This window comes from Microtus ochrogaster, linkage group LG4 (assembly GCF_000317375.1).
Source record: "Microtus ochrogaster isolate Prairie Vole_2 linkage group LG4, MicOch1.0, whole genome shotgun sequence".
NCBI lineage: Eukaryota > Metazoa > Chordata > Mammalia > Rodentia > Cricetidae > Microtus > Microtus ochrogaster.
The window spans coordinates 24832921-24851898 of NC_022030.1; the positions used below are offsets into that span (position 1 = coordinate 24832921).

Consider the following 18978-nt stretch of genomic DNA (forward strand, 5'->3'; position numbering starts at 1 on the left):
AGACCCCGACCAACACAGGGCAGATCCATTTTTATTGCATCAGCTTTCATTTCGTCTCATCAGGATTTCCACGGTGATTAACCACTTAACCACAGAACACAGTGAACAGCCACAGGAAGGGACACCCTTAAGACACACCAAGAACGCTCGTGCTATTCCTGGGATCTGCTCCCGGCTATCCTAGCCAGTGTCTGTAGAGGTCTACAGAAGAAAGCCGTTTTCTTGTATTTTAGTTGCTTATTCCCCAACAAGTGAGGAAGGGAATGCGCAGTGCATGCTTATTGCATGGAATTACACCCTTACAGTATGGTTGTCAACTCTGGCATTGTTCCCTTAATGATTATAGGCAGAGGAGTTTATGAGCAGAACAGAACGGTGAACGTAGGAGCTGCGTCTTCGCGTCAAAATCGAGATACTATCAGAATAAATGGCAAGGCAGAAATGACTGTCTCCGTAAGGGGATTGGAATGACAGGAGGTAAACGGAAGTTTACATCAGATAATACTAAACCAGGTTAAGACACTGAAGAGAACTTTTCAGAAGTGTACACAGCCAGAGAATTCTTTCTTTGCTGACATTAGATATAATTGTTACATTAAAGAAACAATGACCTCAAATTAACTTAGACGTCCTGTGATGGCACATGGGTGAGAATGACACACTGAGTTCACCACACACAAAAGTCTGGAAAGTACTCTTTAGTAAGATACATCAAGATGAGCTACGCGCAGTGGACTTGAAAACAGTCTATTTTAAAGCGTTCTCTCTTTAAGATGTTAACTACTGTGAAATGCAAACAGGATTTGGATCTCGTGTGTTACGAAATCCTCGCTTCAAGTTGCAGTTTCCTTGGCAGCAGCATATTTTAATTAACAATATTTTTCTTCCTTGTTTTGTTTTCTGACATCTCAGTACATTCAAATAGTCAAAATGTTTTGATTAACACCACCACAAATTGAATGAAATAGATCAGAACGTGGCCAGCATTATCAAGCGAAAAATTATATAATTTATGTGTCATAGAAAGTACCTACCCCCCTGCCCCGGCCTCCCAACACCCCTCCCCTTCCCAAACAGTAATATGGACACCAAAAGATTTAACAAGACTTATAAAAAAATAAGGCACATTTATTTTTGATATGGTAATTTAAAAATAGAAAACCCCGCCTTGGAACACCTGTATTCAAATGAGCTGTGTAAAAAGACACCTTGTGGTACCTAAAATGGAATTGCTTCTTCTGTTTCTGTGACAATGGAATAAATTGCACCAATCCCACATTGTCAAGTAATGAAAATATGCCTCTGTTTCTACTGGTGAATGCCTAAAAAATCAGCTATTGTTTTAACTGTAGGGGTAGGAAAGGACAGTGAAGAGGTTCACTGGGAAAGAGTATGAAAATGAACTACATTTAGCGGAAGGGTTGAGGGATTGCACTTTTCCACATGTTTTTAAGCACACAAAAAATTTAAATTTGTAGCAATGATCAATGATTACAACTATTTTGGCCATTAAACTATTACCCACCAACTTTTGTTTATTTTTCTTTCCATTTTCAAATGGGTATTTTATTTTTTTTTTTATAAAACTAATGATTTGAAACGTGGATATTTTTAAGAATCTCTATACAACCCTCAACGCAAACATACTTAGCTAGCATTTAACCTGAGATACAGTCTGTTGAGGGGTTGTCTTCCTGTAAGTCTTCATTTTTGTAACACCAGTTCACACTGACGGCGGCAGCTTGTGGACAAACTTAGAAAAAGAAACCTTTTTGAAATCATGGCTTTTTCTTCTTTTCTTACTAGACTGGTTCTTTAAAAAAAAAATAAATCACAGAATTCATGTTCTCACAGTAGCCAGAAGCTAAAGTAATGTGCTTAGTTATTGCACGTAGAAACCAAGGAAAGTTACAAAGCCAGAGTTTCTCCACTCAAATCCGGCAGTCAGTTTCACCTCAGGCGGATTCGGAATGTGCTGATTTCCATGGGACTCAGGGTGATGTCACTTATATTCTGGGCATCTGGGGGCGAGTGCATCAAGGACAGTGACGAAAGGGTGAGACTTTCCACAGCAAACTTGTTGAAAAGTTTTGGGACTGACATCTAAAAAAAGCAAGTGACAAGATTTGCATATTCAGATCAACCCTGAGATTTAGATATTCAGATCAGCACTGAGCAAAGACTAGTAGCACATCTATAAAATCAATTTAAGGAAAGCACAGGAAGAAATATGTAATGAAGGAGGAAGGACATTCCTGAACACATGAACTATCTATTCCCTGGAGAGACATGTGGCTATGGGCTGTTCCCTTGCATTTCTTTTAGTATTATATGTGAACATTTTCAATATAAGAGAGGACATCTAAGAGCCAACAAGTCCCTATGGTCTCTGAGGACTTTAAAAATCAAACTCTTTTGGTCAATATTTATCCCTAATAATGGTAATTCTAAACCAATTCTCCCCCCCCCCGTTTCCAAAAGAATTGAAAAATGAGACATAGCAATGGTTCAGTATATTACTGACCTTAATCTACAGGGACATTGGGAAAATGCATATTCTTCACCTTGCCAGGTCATCCTAAAGTGTCTCGGAATAATATATCTCTATTATCCCTCTTAAGATTAAATACCCTATCACTAGAAGGTTCATTACACATATTTAGATCATTCCTAATAGAGTGGAAACATACTGGAACACACACACTGGAACACACACACTGAAAACACACACACACACACACACACACACACACACACACACACACACACACACACACAGTGGGACAAAGACAGTCATCCAAGCAAACATTCTTCTCAGACCTTAGAATGAGTGCTAACTCTCGGCATTGGGGCAAAACTGCTTGAGTCTGTCTGCGGTGTGCCCATGGAGTTCTGACAGAGAGCTGGCTCTGCCAGGCTGCTGGGTGGGCAGGCCAGGCTATATGCAGGGCCCAGGCAGCTGCTCTGTGAGTCACAGCTCACTCAGAGGCAAGCGACTGGATGTTCATCCTTCCAAGGAGAAGCTGATGAACCGCCAGAAGACCAACTTAAGGAGAAAAATCAAGAACAGGCAAGCAGCCAGCGGGACGCAGCCTCACGAGCCATCTGATCTGCAGTGATGACTCAGACACAAATCTGGATCAATCAGGAGACCCAGACAAACATCTACTTCTCCAGATTAATCAACTGACTTGAGCGCAGTACAGCTGCCTCTGGGTTGTGCTCAATTATTCATTGACCATGGTCCTGCTGTTTATGTTTTAGCCTTATCACTATGCCAATCATTGGTTATGTTAAAATCTGTCCCTGCCTTTGTGGAAGGTGGAGTCTACCTGCCATGGCTAAACTACACTGTACGTGAGCGCGGGGAGCCGGGATAAGTTGACCATGGGGGAAAGGAGATGTAAGGTGCTTTGTAGTCTCAAAGCGGAAGACCAAAGGGACGATACGAACACTAGCTTCCAAAATGTAGATTCCAGCCATGTATTTGGACAATGAGAAGAACAGAATTTTAGGTGGAATGAGTGTTTCTGAAGAAACTGCAGGCGGCTTGCAGTCAAGAAGGAACAAGTGATTTGGGGGCAATGAAGGGTCCTATCACACTGTCTGCACAGAGAGGATTTCACAGCACACCGTCTGACTAGCAAGCGACATTCTTAACTTACCTTTCCCTGAGTAGTAGAACAGGAGAGCCCCGTGCCTCTACTGGAGAATTGGCAATCGAACCCTTTTCTGTGGAGGATCAAGGCTGCCTCATCTGAATAGTCTTTGCCCGTCTGAAAATGAGAACACCGATATCCGTCACACAAGCGTTAACGTGAGTCTTTACAGCATGTCACGTGACACTGTTGGATGTCTGCACATACGTTCCTCTCTTCTAAGGTTCCACACTGGCTGGGCCCATCCACTTCTATCCCCACTAAAGTTTACCTCTAAGGTCTTGGATAAGTAGCTTCCTGCCTTCGTTTCCCCCATGATCCCTAAAAGGACAGATTTCTTTTTGCCCTCATGTTAGTACTGATTTACTAAAAGTATCCTCAAATAAAATAATTTAGTTTTTTTTTTTTTTTTTTTTTTTTTTTCGAGACAGGGTTTCTCTGTGGCTTTGGAGCCTGTCCTGGAACTAGCTCTGTAGACCAGGCTGGTCTCGAACTCACAGAGATCCACCTGCCTCTGCCTCCCGAGTGCTGGGATTAAAGGCGTGTGCCACCATCGCCCGGCTTCAATAATTTAGTTTTTTTACATACACATCTACTGAATAAAACATACATAAACTTAGTCTCAGTTTGGTCAAGTGATGATGTAATATCAGCCTGAACGTGGGAAGGCTCTTTTCTATTAAATACTACTTTCTGCGAGGTGCACTAACATTTCCAATCTTTAATGTGTTGGTTCATTATTTTTATAGAAGAGACATTTAAGTTGAATTAGTTATGCCATGCCAGCCCACATATATTATTAACTTGATATATCATTTTAAGTTCACACCACAGGAATCATCCTGGAGCAAAGAGAACAACATCAAGCATGACCAGTCAATGATGACGAGAAACATACATTTCATTTACTTATTTATAAATAAATATTTACAAATGTTTATTATTCGTTTTTGTATTTGCTTGTTAACTGAAATAAATTCTTTTATATCCACCTAAATAGTGATACTATGTATGACTAGATTTTGAGATATTTGACGTTGAATCATCTTAATAGATATTTTTTCTAAAGTGTAAGGATGGGGCCTGAGATGACTCAGTGGGATGCTCAGTTGCATCCGGTGAGCAAGCTGGATGATCTGAGTTCAAATCCCCAGAACCTACATAAAAGGCAGAAGCAAAATGCGAGCATCTCCACCGTTGGCAGTCCCTACCTGAATATGAGAGATGGAGATGGCATCTCTCAGTGTTCAAAGGCCAGTTACCCTAGCTTACCCAGCAAGCAAAGGTACCCTGCCTCAAACAAGGCAGAAAAGGCAAGAACCAATATTGGGAAGCTGCTTCTAACGTCCACATGTGTACTGCATCCCCCACATGCTCACATATACATTCAAACACATGCAAACGAGAAAAAAAAAACTGTGTACAGGGGTTTGTGAGGATAAGTGAAATGAATTAAAAATCTTTAGAACTTTTATGTCATGTAAGCTAGTCAAAGGAGAGCTATCTGTTGTTGTCAGTTCTGAGACAGACACAATTTACTTCTCTCTTCTCTAGCCAGAGATATGACATGGTCAAGCTCATGGTCATCATCACGAGAGGCCAAGCTTGCTTCAGGCGATACAGGAATATCTATTTTGAATAATCGCCAGAAGCACTCCAAGTAATTTGATGCTAAGGGGCCGGAGCAGTTTAAACTGCCCTTCCCTCGGGGTCTGCCCTGGAATAGCATGCTATGACACTCTGCACTGGCATTATTTTCAGTGGTATTGTAAGATTTTGTCTGAAGGGAGAGAAAAAGGTTTAAAGAATTCTGAATCATCAGGGGACCATAATATACACAACAACTTTAAATCTATAGACGATGAAGATGTCTAATAAAACTTCAACAAAATGTCGTGTCCTGATACATATTTCAGAGCATAAAAATAGCACATAGAAAACCCTTCACTAATTATACACAGAGCATCATAAGAATAACAAAGAGAACACGATCCTGTACTAACTGTGACACCTGGGAACAGCAATTTATTTTAAGCATCAACTCGTCTATAAAATAGAACCAATGTTTGCCTATTTGCTGCACGAATTGGTCCTGTGGATGACTCCAGCAGGAATTCTATTGTGGTCTCGCAGAGCCTCAAAGGGACAGGATGTGCTAGCAGAGGAACCCAAAGATCAGTGGCTCAGAACCTAGTCAGGACTTGGTCAGCCACTCTGTGCCGTGGCATTTAGTACAACCAGGTTTTCCCTTTTCTATAAAACAGAAATAAAATGAAATGACCTAGAAAAGATGTGCTCCAATGTTTGATATAGGAAGCCTTTGGCATGTTAGCTATTTGGGTTTTTAAAGAAATTCATCTGGTTAAAATAGGTGATTACTTTATAAACATTACAAATCAATACAAATTAAATTTATATTCATAAATTTCCCCACTGACATTAAAACTTTGTAGTTAAAGAATAAGAGAACTGTCCAATTATATATCTACGGCTATATATCAAAGCCCCAAACAGTCTATACGTTGATTTACAGATTATATGCCTTCTTAATTAAACTCTTCTACAAGCACTTGTCACGATTAACTTAAAATATGTGGCATTTTTAACTCTCTGGAGCATTCATAAAAAGCCACTTAACCAAGTACTGTAGAAGATCACACACACACACACACACACACACACACACGAAATGGAATAACCAAATAACAAGGAGAATGCCCCTACTAGACATCTTTCACCATCAAGTGAAACTTCCAGTGCCAGGAATGGGTTACATCTAGTTGACTCTTTGGTCAAAATGGCCCCATGGAAAACAACAAACATCATGGGCTATTGACAAGGTTATTGATTGTCCCCCACAAACTAAAGGTAAAGTCCTATTGCTGAAGACAATACTTACATATCTCATGGAGCACGAAGAAACAAACTTTATTTAAATTCCTATTCATAAATTCATAAAACTATTGTTCTGCTATAGGAGTGTAGCATTAAAATGACTTCTAATGAAATCCTACTATATTCCTAGATCAGTGTCTCACTCAGGCATCATTGAGAAGCTTCCTCTTCAGTAGATGGGACAAACTCAGACATGCACAACTAGACAATGTTCAGAGTGACAGACTTAGAAACCTCAGTCCTGAGTGGGATGCCTCCATCAAATCTCTGCAGATGGGAGGAAGGAAGCCTGTAAGAGCCAGAGGGGATGGAGGACTCCAAGGAAACAGCATCTTCCAGACACAACAGGACTGACACCCCTCTGACTTCAGAGACCATGGCAGCATGCACAGGGCCTGCACAGGTTCAAGGCAGATGGGGTTCCAGTGCTGAGAGTGGGAACCTGACATGAGCTCCACCCCTAACCCCGAAGCTGTCTGCAGCTGACACCCCTTACAAAGGAGAAATCGGTTTTCTCCAATGGAGTCTCACTGGGTACATTACCATGCCTCAGGGCAGGCCCATGTCCAGGAGTATGGCCAACTCAATGGTGTTTTTGTAAACTTTTAATTTTATTTTGTTTTGTTTGGGTAGATCTGAGCTCCCTCTTGGAACCAGCCACTCAAAAGGGGACATGTGTAAACACTGGCAATTGACTGCCCCAACTAAACCCTCAGCTGCAGACATCAGGGACTTCCAGCATTGTGACAAATCAACCCTGTCCCTGTGCTGAGGAGAAGGGACTTCAAAAAAACTGAATTTAACCTGAATATGCACTCAAGACAACTTTTATACATTCAAGCAGGTACAATACGTGTTCTAGAGATGCTGAAATGAAAAAAAAAATCACTAGCATGCTATTAATATCAGAGAAGAAGAGGGGTGTGGGGGAAAATGTAAACCCTATAAAAACTGTACCAAGTACTGTTTGGCAACTGTCTCTGTGAAATAGGCCATGTCATATCTGAGGGTGAATCAGTCAAAAATCCATTACAAAAGTCACTTCCAGAGATAAACACCAACATCCAGGGAGCTAGGCTGTGAGGCTATTCCTGTGACTGGATGCAGTATGGGGAAAGATGAACTGATCTGAAGAATGAGCCCCTCAGACAAGGCCGGGATTAGAGAACGCTGGATCCAAGCAAGGTCTGAGTCTACAAACCAATCATGAGGTTTGGAATAATCATTAAGTTTCAGTAAATGTGGGGAGCTGGGTTAGATTCCCGAAGAGCCCCTCTGATGACCAAGGGCCAACCGCTGTGACCATGACAGTGATTACTATCATGTTGAATACAGGCAGTATATCAGATAACACGTACAATGCTTTTCACTGATGAGCTCACTGTATGCACAATAACCATGACAAACATAATGAAATGATATAATATCAGCAAGTTCGTACCTGCAGGAAAAGGTCCGCCACAAAGCATCCTCTGTCACAGTCTAGAGCAAGGATGACTCACGACCCTGTTTCAGCACCCCTAGGACCTTACCATTCAATGGCTACTACACCTCCATAAGAGAAGATAAGAAAGGGCGGTCTACAGCATTTTTGGCACTGTCTCTCTCTTCTTATTTCTATGCTAAGAGGAAGCACATTATGAGTCCTGACTGACCAGAGTCTCCAAAAACAGCAAGGGGCACACTGCCTCCTCACAGGGCATCAAAGGCATTTACATACTAAGGCACAGCTAAGTACCCTAAATACCATGTAGGGAAATTCTTGTAAAGTGCGCAGACTGTTCAAAAATTTAGACTTTTAGAAACATATTTAGTAACTCATACCACATTCATCTTCATTGAATTCTGGCTATGAGAAACCTTAGAAAAATCCCATACCTCACTGCAAGTCCCGAGGCAGAAAGTAACTGGTAAAAATTCATTTTTTTCAGGACACTCATTAAAATACCCAATAACAGTCCTTGGTTTTGATCAACAAGATAACAGATATTAAGGGAAGGTGAGCAGTTGTTCTTAGACGTGTACAACAAAGGACATTCCGCCCCCTCAATTCTCACCTTTTCAGAGGCTAGGGAGATCAATAAAGCACCAATCAATTCTTATAAAAAAGGAAAAACAAAAACCTCAAAGTGCCATTTATAGGGGGGGTAGTATAAACAAGTGAAGACATAAAGTTTCACATTAAAAGTAGCACTGGTTTTGAAATGATTGGTTAACTTCTTGCGAGAACGTAGTTAACCACAAATAAAAAAAAATCACACAGAGAACATAGAGTAATATGTGCAAATTGAATGAAAATGTCAAAACATAAATAACAACGGAGTAAGTTGACAAAATCTGGGCTTCACATTATTTTTCAAAGCGTAGAAGCTGAATGGCACCATTTCAAAGGAATGCTGGGCTAACTATCCTTCTGGCTCTCTCTCTGTTCCCAGGTTAATCTGCAGGTCCAGTCTTCAGAACTCTTGACTCAAGGTCTGTTTACCCATGAGGGCTGTAGTGGTCTGAATGAGAATGGACCCCACTGGCTCCTACATTTAAATGCTTGTTCCTCATTTGGTGGAACTGTTTGAGAAGGATTAGGAGGCGTGGCCTTGTTGGGGGAGGTGTCTCCCTGGGGGTGAGCTCTGAGATTTTAAATGTCCACACCATTCCCAGTTAGCCTCCGTTTAGACATCTTGTGGTTGTCGTAACATGTAAGCTCTCAGCGCCATTCCTGTCTGCTATGCTTCTTGCCATGATGATCATGACCGAGCTTCTGAACCTGCAAGCAAGCTCCGGGTTAAAGGCTTTCTTTTCATAAGCTGTCTTGGTCACAGTGTCTTATGACAGTGATGAGAAGAAACTAACACAGGCATCTTTCAGCACCGCCTCCGCAAGATTCCCTTTCCCTTACAGAGTTGCCCTTTCCCAATAACCTGGCTTCCCTGCTTAGCATACTTTGGTGGTGTCTGTGTTACCCAGGCTTCAAACCTTTAGGGAAGCTTCACCTGAAGGGTTTGATAGCAAAGGCATGAGAGATGATTAAGAGAAGACAGTTCAAAGAAGTGAGGATGGCAAGGCACGCAGTGAGGCTAACAGTTAAACTCGCAGGCAGCCGCTAGGATGAGCCAGCCTACGGTACACCCTGTGGCAGGGCTCTCCATCTCCTTACAAACACAGCACAGAATCACCTTCCAAATACAGAGAGTGTAAGTGTAAACATGCCTATATAAAAACAGAAGCTCATCTACTAATAACAGGATAATTCTTGCAAGTTTGGGACTTTGGGAAAAAGAAACAGTAACTCTAAAAAAAAAAAAAAATCAAATAACAAATGCCTTCTGTGGCCACAAACAGGACTCAGAATCAGACCTATCAGGTGGTTTTATGTTGATTTGATCTCTAGCCCTAATTGCAAATGGCAGAAACTCACTAATTTCTAGTCTTAAAAGGAAAGGCTTTTCTAAGTCATTATTTTAAATAAGTTATTATTAAATCTCTAGGCTCTACTCCCGAAACCTACAGAACCATATCTTTGAGATGGGCACATTTATGAAACTCTCTATTTTTTTTTTTTTTTTTTTGGTTTTTATTTTTAAAGCTTCCCACACGTGAGCCCGATTCAGAGAACCTGAGGCCTGGTGCCGCAGAACCACGGACTCGCCTTCCTGCCCCACTTGCCTTTCCCGCTTTGGTCACACTTCCAGCACACCCCTGGGCTGCTCTCACTGGACACTTCCAGCACACCCCCGGCCACTCTCACTGGATTCCCAGCACACCCCGGGCTGCTCTCACTGCTCTCTGAACCCATAACTCTTTTACTGGCTAGGATGGCCAGACTGAAATTTAAAACTGAGTGGCCAAGGATGGAAAATGGGCAGAAAAGGTGTCCCCATGATGCTATTACTTGTAGATATCGAGAGGAAGAGCCCAGTATCTTTTATCAGGCCAAGCAGTCCTTGGAACTACTAGGAAATGTTAATTGACGACGACATTCTGCCAATGCAAACCACAGGTCTTGCTTAGAAACCAAGAATTTATATCAATAGTACCTTGGGGGGGGGGGTGGTTGCAATCTCGAAGTGAATCCAATGTTGTATACTGAACGCTGCCAGCACACAAAGCCAGGAACCCAATTCAGAATACTGAAATCCAGCTTCTGGGCTCACCCACCCAATCCTTTCTGGCCTTCTCTGGCATTACGCTGTCACTTCTTTGGCCTCTTGTGGAGTTGCAATGGATACATTTTTAGGCAGCATTGTTAAGACAATCCTCGCACTGGCTTCACTGAATGCTAACTTTTCTCTTTGCAAAGGTTAAGTGACAAAAAAAATAACTCTTTCTAGGCTTAAATGGACCAATGAACCTCCTCTGCGCTCCATGACTATTTAAAACGCATGCTCAGAGTCCAAAGCGAACACAGGAACTGTCACCAGCAGATCCGAAAATATAAAAACAGCCACACGTCCTAAGTCCTGGTTACACGCTGGCCTGGTACAATGCCATAGCTGGCATTTCAGTCCTCCCTTTTCAAATCCTATTCCCTCTGCTCAAAATCTCCACCTGCTCCTCACAGTCACATGCTGTGAGCGTCACCAGCACTAACTGCCTCTTTAAGCCTCTGTCTTCCAGAGCCTTCCCAAACACCATTTTCTTCCTCACATTGACCCTGAGACAGATATATCTGAAATGGCCGCATTTCATAAACTAAGTTAAGTCAGCAGTCTCTTGTGCTGCAGGCAGAGAATGCAAGGTCCTTAAGAAGGTGGTGGCTACAGTAAGCAGGGTGGAGTCTGTACAAAGGCTGGGTGCTCAAGGCTATCAGCTAATCTGGGAGGAAGTAGGATTTCTCACGTGGGTAGTGCTTGGTTGGCCTTACTTGTCAACTTCATACAGCCACAGCCTAGAATCAGCGGAGAGGAAACCCCAGAGCGAGTAACTGTTTTTCTCAGGTTGGTTTGTGGTAGTACCCACCATTTCCCAGGCAGGTAGTCCAAGGTTATGGAAAATTAGCTTAATATCAGACTAGTAGTAAGCCAGCAAGCAGCCTTCTTCCACAGTTCCCGCCTCCAGGTTCCCGCCCTGACTTCTCAGTGATGGATTCATCGCAAAGTGAAAGCTGAAATCAATCTTTCCCTTCCCTAAACTGCTCTGGTCAGAGTGTTCGATCACAGACAGCACCAGAAACACAAACTGGAAGAGGAAGTAATCAGACTCCTCTAACTGGAAGGCAGCCAACAGAAAGACTCTAAAGAAGTCACCACTGAAAAGCAGTGCCAGCCTTAGACTACAGAGGCTATGACCCTACCCTCCACCACGTGACCAGGGCACATCGGGCTGCTCCGAGAAAACCATACTATTAACACAGTTACAGGAGAGAGGTCACTTATAAACGAGGCTGAGGGACAGTGGCCTTGGGACTGTCAGGTTGCTAACAAGCTCGGCACCCACGCAAGCAAGGGGAGCCTGCGCCCTAGAGTCTCCGATGCCTTCTATTCTTTTCCTTTCAGCCTGTGAACTGGTGACATGTTACCTCAGCTGCTCTTTCCATGGGCCGCGCTGGCCTTCATGGGTGGGAGAGAAACGCACAGAACGCTAGCGCAGTGGTCTCAGCCTTCCCAGTGCTGTGAGCCTTCACTGCAGCGCCTCGTGCTGTGCTGACCCCAGCAACAAGACCATTCCATTGCTATTTCACACCTGTAAGTTTTCTACTGTTATGAAGCATAATTTAAATATTTTTGGAGATAGACGTTTGCCGAAGGTCTCGCGACCCACAGGTTGAGAACTGCTGTGTTAAACAGCCTCACAATTCACTCATTCAACAGAAGGTCTCACCCTGTGCCCAGGCTCTGTCCTAGACAGGCAGACATAGCACTGGACGGAAGAACACGGATGCCTCTCACAGCTATCATACTCGCTCTTAATTATGCCAAGATCATTCTCTCACTGTCCCTTATAAGACTCCCCCAGAAATACGGATTGGACCTTTATTTCTTGACCCCCTATAGGCTTCTATCCCAATTCTCATCTTCTCTATGGGGATGTCTCTACACATCCCTAGCGTCGCTGTCTCTGAACTGCTCTAGCTTCTTTCCTCCCCCACTTAGCATCCGGTGTTGACTCTTGGTCTTCTGTCGTTCTCTTCTCCTCCCACTAGAAGGGACTGAGGGGCTGAGGCTGTCAGTCTGCTTTGTTGACAGCTATCAGCACAGTTGCCTAGCTAACACCTAGCAAGCATGACACAAATTCTGCACGCCCACCGCACAGGACAAAACAAGAGTTTCCACACAAACAGCATACAGTTACGCCAGCAGCACATGTCTTCATTCTTACAAGTCACACAGCTTCCTGCAGAGCCCGACACAGGTTCCTCATCCTGGGCATGACGTCTGTAAATCCCTCAACATCCACAACGCAGACATCCATCCTTACTTGCTTTACTCGGTTTGCTTTCTTTATTCTTAAATCCTTCTCTCATCTTAGGTTGAGCTCCTTCCTTTCTTGACACTGAAGTTGTTTCCTGTGAGGTATTTCCCACAGAATCCCCGTCACTTATTACATCCAGCTGTGTACCCACTCACAGCGCCAAATCAGCTGCATCCTACATAAGCAGGACAGCAAATGTCTAATCTGTACTCCTTCCATATGGACACAAACCTAAACACGCCAGCAGGTGAATCGGATGCCTAATAAATCCTCCCCACGCTCTTTTTCAAACATCCTAGAAGCTGGTTCTCAACACAAGTTGCAAGGTTTTCAAACAAAAGCTGTGAAAAACAAAGCCTCCATTGTAGAAATGATTAAGCACTACATTTAGTATTTCACAAACTTTGAGAAACACTGGCTAACAAACAGGAGTAAATGAAACAGTGACAAGAACCGATGCATCTGGCCTGGGCCCTAATGATGAGAGCTGAGGCCAGCATTAGCCTCTACGTATGGAAAAGGCACAAACTCGAGCCTGCTCACCACACAGGACTGTCCTGGGAGGTAAATAAATCAACACTGGAATGTTCTCGATACCAGAGCAACTGTCAAATGAACAGCATAGTAAGTGAAAGGAGAAATCCTTGTAATTATCCCAAGAGGCTCAGGGAAGCTCACTACGTGCAATTTAAGACCCCCTCCTCCCTCTCCCCTGCCCTCCCCTCCCTCCCCCCCCCTCTCTCTCTCGTGTGTGTGTGTGTGTGTGTGTGTGTGTGTGTGTGTGTGCCCAAAGCCCAGCAGAACAAACTGGCCTGCTGGAGCTGAGTTACAGGCAGTTGTAAGCTACTCCACTTGGGTGCTGGAAACTGAACTCAAGTCCTCTGCAGAACAGGCGCTGAGCAATTGATCCAAAGCTTCCTGCACTTCCTTCCCCTTCCCTACCCTCTGAACCAAGTAGAGAGAGAAAGAAGCTACTGTGTGCACACACATGTTGGAGTTTACCTTTGACTGTATTGTGCGCAGGTTAACCAGATGGATGTCACACGGTAGAGATGACTGGAGCAGATGCAACTCACTCAGCAGCTCGACAGCGGGCGAGGAGAGCTTGGCACTCAGTACCATGGGGAGGAAGGGATGATTGAGGAAGGACGAAGTCAAGTGGCTGAGGAGTGAGGGATAACTGACTGGACTCTTCTTCTCTTCTTCCTATCAAGGAAAACCGAAAGCGCTTACAAGTTTTGTATTTGCCGCACTCACCAAATTAATTCATCGCCTGACAAAGCTGAAATACAAAAACACAGGAATACCCTGAGGAGTATTTCAAGGTGGACAGTCACAGAAAATCTAAGTAGAGTATCAAGCTCACAGAAGGGGATCTAATAGTGTTCACTAACTCATGCTTTAACCATCCCTCTGTCCGGTTAACACTGAAGATACTGCAGTTTCCACGTGTTTGATAATGAAGAGCATTTTATGAAAACTCCCAACCTATCACAAAACCTTCAAAGTACAAGAAACATAATGTCCTCCATATCTCACTTAAACGCTGAATGTCACCACCCTTTCTCTCCAGGTTTTACCCATCGCATTCCCAAGAGTTCATTTTACACATATAACAAGGCATATATGGATCTAAAACTAAATTTCATAAATAGTTAAAAAACACTTTGAGACCTAAATGTTACCAACTGACACAACTAAAACCAAACCAAAACAAACCAGCTGGTTGTGTTGGCACATGCCTATAATCCCAGCACTGGGAAATAGAAAATAGCAGTTAGAAGTCAGTCTACAGGAGACCCTACCTTAAAAAAATATATGAATAACATAAAATTCCCAAAAGAAACTGACGTTTTTAGGACATAAAAAACACTGGTGAGGTGACATACTTAGATCATCTGTGACCTTTGAATTTGTCAAGTGACCACCAACATCATCGTTTTGCATCTTTTTGTGTGATGCAGGACTCAAAGGCTTGGGCTACCTATCCGTGTGAAAAGACTAGATTAATAAAGATCTGAAGCTTAGATTTCACAGTGTCAGAACAGCACTGGACAGAAGGTGTTAGCAAAAGGTGACTCCCATTATACCAGAAGCTCAGGTAACAGGAGATGTCATTACAATTCAGACGGTGGAGAGGAAAATGCTTAATGGCATCAGAGGAACACTGCAATATTAAAATGTTGGCAAAAAATAGTTCTGAAAGAATTGTATTAAAGTGTATCAATTCCCCATTCTTTTTTAAAATAAAGATTAAATAAAGCACACAAAATACCATTCTCCAAAAATACAGCCATTTAATGCAGCTTGTAGAATAGCATGCCTAGGAAGGGAACAGTCTCAACAAGGCACTTAAATGGACTCCCGGATCAAACGGCTTCATAATCTAGGTCAGCACTGCTGACAAAATCATTTCTGAATAATGGAAGATGAAAGATTCCAACAGAAAGGAAAGCAGAGCCTTGTCAGCTCCAAGAGGCATTCAGTCCACTTTCGGGCAGGAAGCAACACCCCCTGACTGTGTGCTGCACTGGGGGAGTCTTAGATGCTGACACTCCATGACAGATAAGGTACATCACTCATGAACCACCTTGAAAATGCTAAGCGTGTATACCAATCCTCCAAGCCAGATCAGTTCCCCGACCCTGGTGCTTCCCTTCTTGGGGCTGGGGGGTGGGGAAGGTTTACAAAACCCACTCATGGGTCCTGGCCCACATCTACAGAATCAAGAGCTCCACATATGAGACCTCGGCAATAGACAGCTGAAAAGGTGAAAGATAAAGCTGCAGGTAAAATCCAAGGGTTGAGCCACAGGGTGCTCTGTGGGTCTGAGCTAGGAGCTGCACCACAGGCTCTCCCATGAAATCTACAAGGCTCAGAGTTGAAGATGTTGGACAAAATCTCATAAAAGGAAACTGTTTGAAATGCAACTAGTGAGAAATTAAAGAACTGGCCGTTCTATTGTTCTCAGCAAGACAAGTGAGTAAAAGGAAGGGTGTAGTTAGTTTTCTTCATAAAATCACAATGGACAAATAACAGTGTTGGCCAGTAAAAGTAACAAGGGCTCAACAGGATGCTTACATATGAACCACCACACTTCCTAACCCCCGATAAAGGAAATCTAAATTCCAAGTCTTGGGAGAAGCCCAAGTTTCTAAAACATATTTGCTACACAAGTGTCACCGGTTTGATTGAGCTACAGGTGAGTCTGCCAGTCCTGCAGTTACCAACACTGCTACTAAAAGCACTATTTGGTTTCTTGTTTTTCAGAAGGATTTGGATTGCAGGAGTCTAGCCTTCTTTGTACAGTTTAACATTAAAGAGTTTCCAGCTTTTGCTGATTCAACCACATGGAGTTGAAACCTTCTTGGTCATGCTGGTCTTGGATCAACCTAAAAGCAGGACCCACTGCTCTCAGCCCAGCCAGGGCTTCTAGGAGCCTGCGGACCTCCACCAGCCACTACTCCTTCACCATCACTGCTCTGAGCATGAGAATAGTTGTAGCTAAAACCACTGCACAGAAGTTAAGCCGGGGGGTGCAAGTGTCCTTTAGATCAATTTCACTACAAATTAAAATGTATAGTTTCTTCTCTAGTTCATTTTTTATTTATAAGCAGCTATGGATTCAAGCCCTAGAATCTATAGTTAAATAAAAAAAGAAATTTAACTAACATAGGATTATAGAAATATTGGATTAAATTTAAATCAATTGCTATCCAGGGAGTTTGAATGGAATCAACAAATTGTTTAACTTCCAAGTGAAGGCTTTATAGGTCTAAAATGAAATGTTTTATTGCTGTTGTAAACACAGTTGTTTTGTACATTAGTGTCAATATGGAGAGAAGAAACCGACGCAGTTTTAGCTCTTAAAACTAGGCTATCTTGTCAGTGATTAAGACCAGAAGGCTCAAGAGCTGACACAAATTTTGACATCTAAAATGAAATATTAATATTTTTCCTAACTAATTCTAAATATTATAAAATTGTTTGTTTTAAATCGTCTGTTTTCATCCCATCATCTATTTGTCTATTTGTAGACACAAGCTGACAACACGGGCAAAGAAGGCAAAGAAGCCCTGCGATGCCCGGAGATGAGGCGGACACATTCCAGGAGTCCAGGAGGAAGACAGCTATGGGATGCCACACAGGAATTCAGTACAGCACACCCGGCCTTGCAGCTTCATTCACCTATACATATGGCACACTGGTCCTTCCTCTAAACAGAAATGATCCTAGAGACAGAGGACACAGTTCCTACGCTCATGGAATTTATGATCCAAAGCAGGAAAAAAGACAATGGTTAACTAATCATCCGCAAACATGACTAGGAGATGGACAGCTCTCTTGTAGAGAGAGGGCTACTTGTTTGTCCCGGCTGCCCGGCTAGCTTACACCTGAAATAACCACACAGAAAACTGTATTAATTAAAACAGTGCTTGGCCCATTAGCTCTAATTTCTTATTGGCTAACTCTTACATATTAGTTTAACCCATCTCTATTAATCTGTGTATCACCATGTGGCAGTGGTTTCCTGGAGATTCTAATTAGCGTCCATCTCTGGTGGAGGATCCATGGCTTCTCTGATTCTGCCCTTCTTCCTCCCAGCATTCAGTTCTGTTTTCTCCAACTACCTAAGTTCCGCCCTATCAACTAGGCCGAGGCAGTTTCTTTATTCATTAGCCAATGAAAGCAACACATGAAGAGAAGAACCTCCTACACCACAGCTTAGAGGGGGCATAAGAGGAGATGATGTGGGCAAGGAAGAAGCCAGCTCTGGTCTGAAGTACCACTAAGGATTCCCTTCACAGGAAGGAGGAAAGAAATGTGTGGAGATGCCATAGAGCAAGAGGGCTTGGGAAGAACTTGGCACTGAATGGAAACTGGCGAGTCTAAAGCAAAAGAGGTGGGCCGGAGAGATGACTCAGCCGTTAAAGGCTAGGCTCACAACCAAAAATAAAGCAAGAGAGGTGAGAAGCATGCAAGAGGCTTAGGTAACAAAAGACTCAACAGGAGGGGTTCACAAGCCAGGGGCACATTTTTGGCATCAATACTGATATCAAGGAGAAGACCCGGGTTGCTCACTTGTAGTTCAGCTTCTGTCCCACTGATTGACAAAGTACTGGGTTTTATGTAGAGTAATACTGATATGGAAGCCATAAAGTCAGTCTGTTTTCAAACCATCAGCATTAGACTATGGTATGGTCACTAAGGTTTAGAATACACTGTATAGCTAAACCATCTTTTTTGTAATTCTTAGGTCAACAGATTAGTCTTTTCTTTGAAAATAACCTCACCCAAATTGCTTCCTTGGAATTATTTTTGGTCATATAGTAAAGAAAAGGAAATATTAATATGGCCCAAATGTAGCTCTTATTCAGTATTTCTAACTGAAAAATATTCTAACTAAATATAAGCTAAATCTATTATAAAGGCATCTCAATATTAGAAATTGGATTAAACTTTATGACTTTGAACTTTGGGGAGAAAGAAGCAACACAAGAAAGGCTAGTTAGTGTTTCCTACCGTGTTCACACCATTTCTCTTCTCCAGCAGGATTCGAAACAAATTAGCTGTAATCTTATTATCATGGACGCCTTGCCCAAGGCCACGGTTATCATCTTGCATGAGTCTTCGATCCATGAAGACTTCAATTTGACCTAGAAACAAAGAGACAAAGAAATATGACCAGGATGATTGTATGCAGATATTCACAGAGGACAACTAAGATAGAAACCCAGTTCCCCTGGTGTGAAAGAGGGGACCCAGACACTCTACAGGACGAAAGGCTGTCTTTTGATCAGAGGTCCAAGTGGCTACTAAAAATACACAAAACACATTCTCAGTTCTGCTTTTCTCCGTTACTGCTTAGCCACCACTTTCCAATAGCACTGTGGCTGTGGGAACAGGCCTTCAACAGGAGAGTCTTTTGAGGGGACAGGTGATGGCACCACAATCCAGGGAAACAACATGGTATGCCTGAACTACAGCATCACTTTTGCAAGCTTAGGCAAACTGT

At 42.7% G+C, this 18978-nt stretch overlaps 1 protein-coding gene across 1 annotated transcript in view; it reads right to left on the reverse strand.

Annotated features, from left to right (window-relative positions):
- Positions 1-853: 853 nt before the first annotated feature.
- Man2a1 (mannosidase alpha class 2A member 1) overlaps positions 854-18978 on the reverse strand; it is a 170514-nt gene continuing 152389 nt past the window's right edge. Inside the window, exons 19-22 of the mRNA XM_005361333.2 lie at positions 18486-18619; positions 13965-14168; positions 3666-3776; positions 854-2103 (exon numbers count right to left, since the gene is read on the reverse strand). Of these exons, the coding sequence (XP_005361390.1) occupies positions 1951-2103; positions 3666-3776; positions 13965-14168; positions 18486-18619 (602 nt within the window). The 3' untranslated portion in view covers positions 854-1950. The remainder of the gene's footprint in view (positions 2104-3665; positions 3777-13964; positions 14169-18485; positions 18620-18978) is intronic.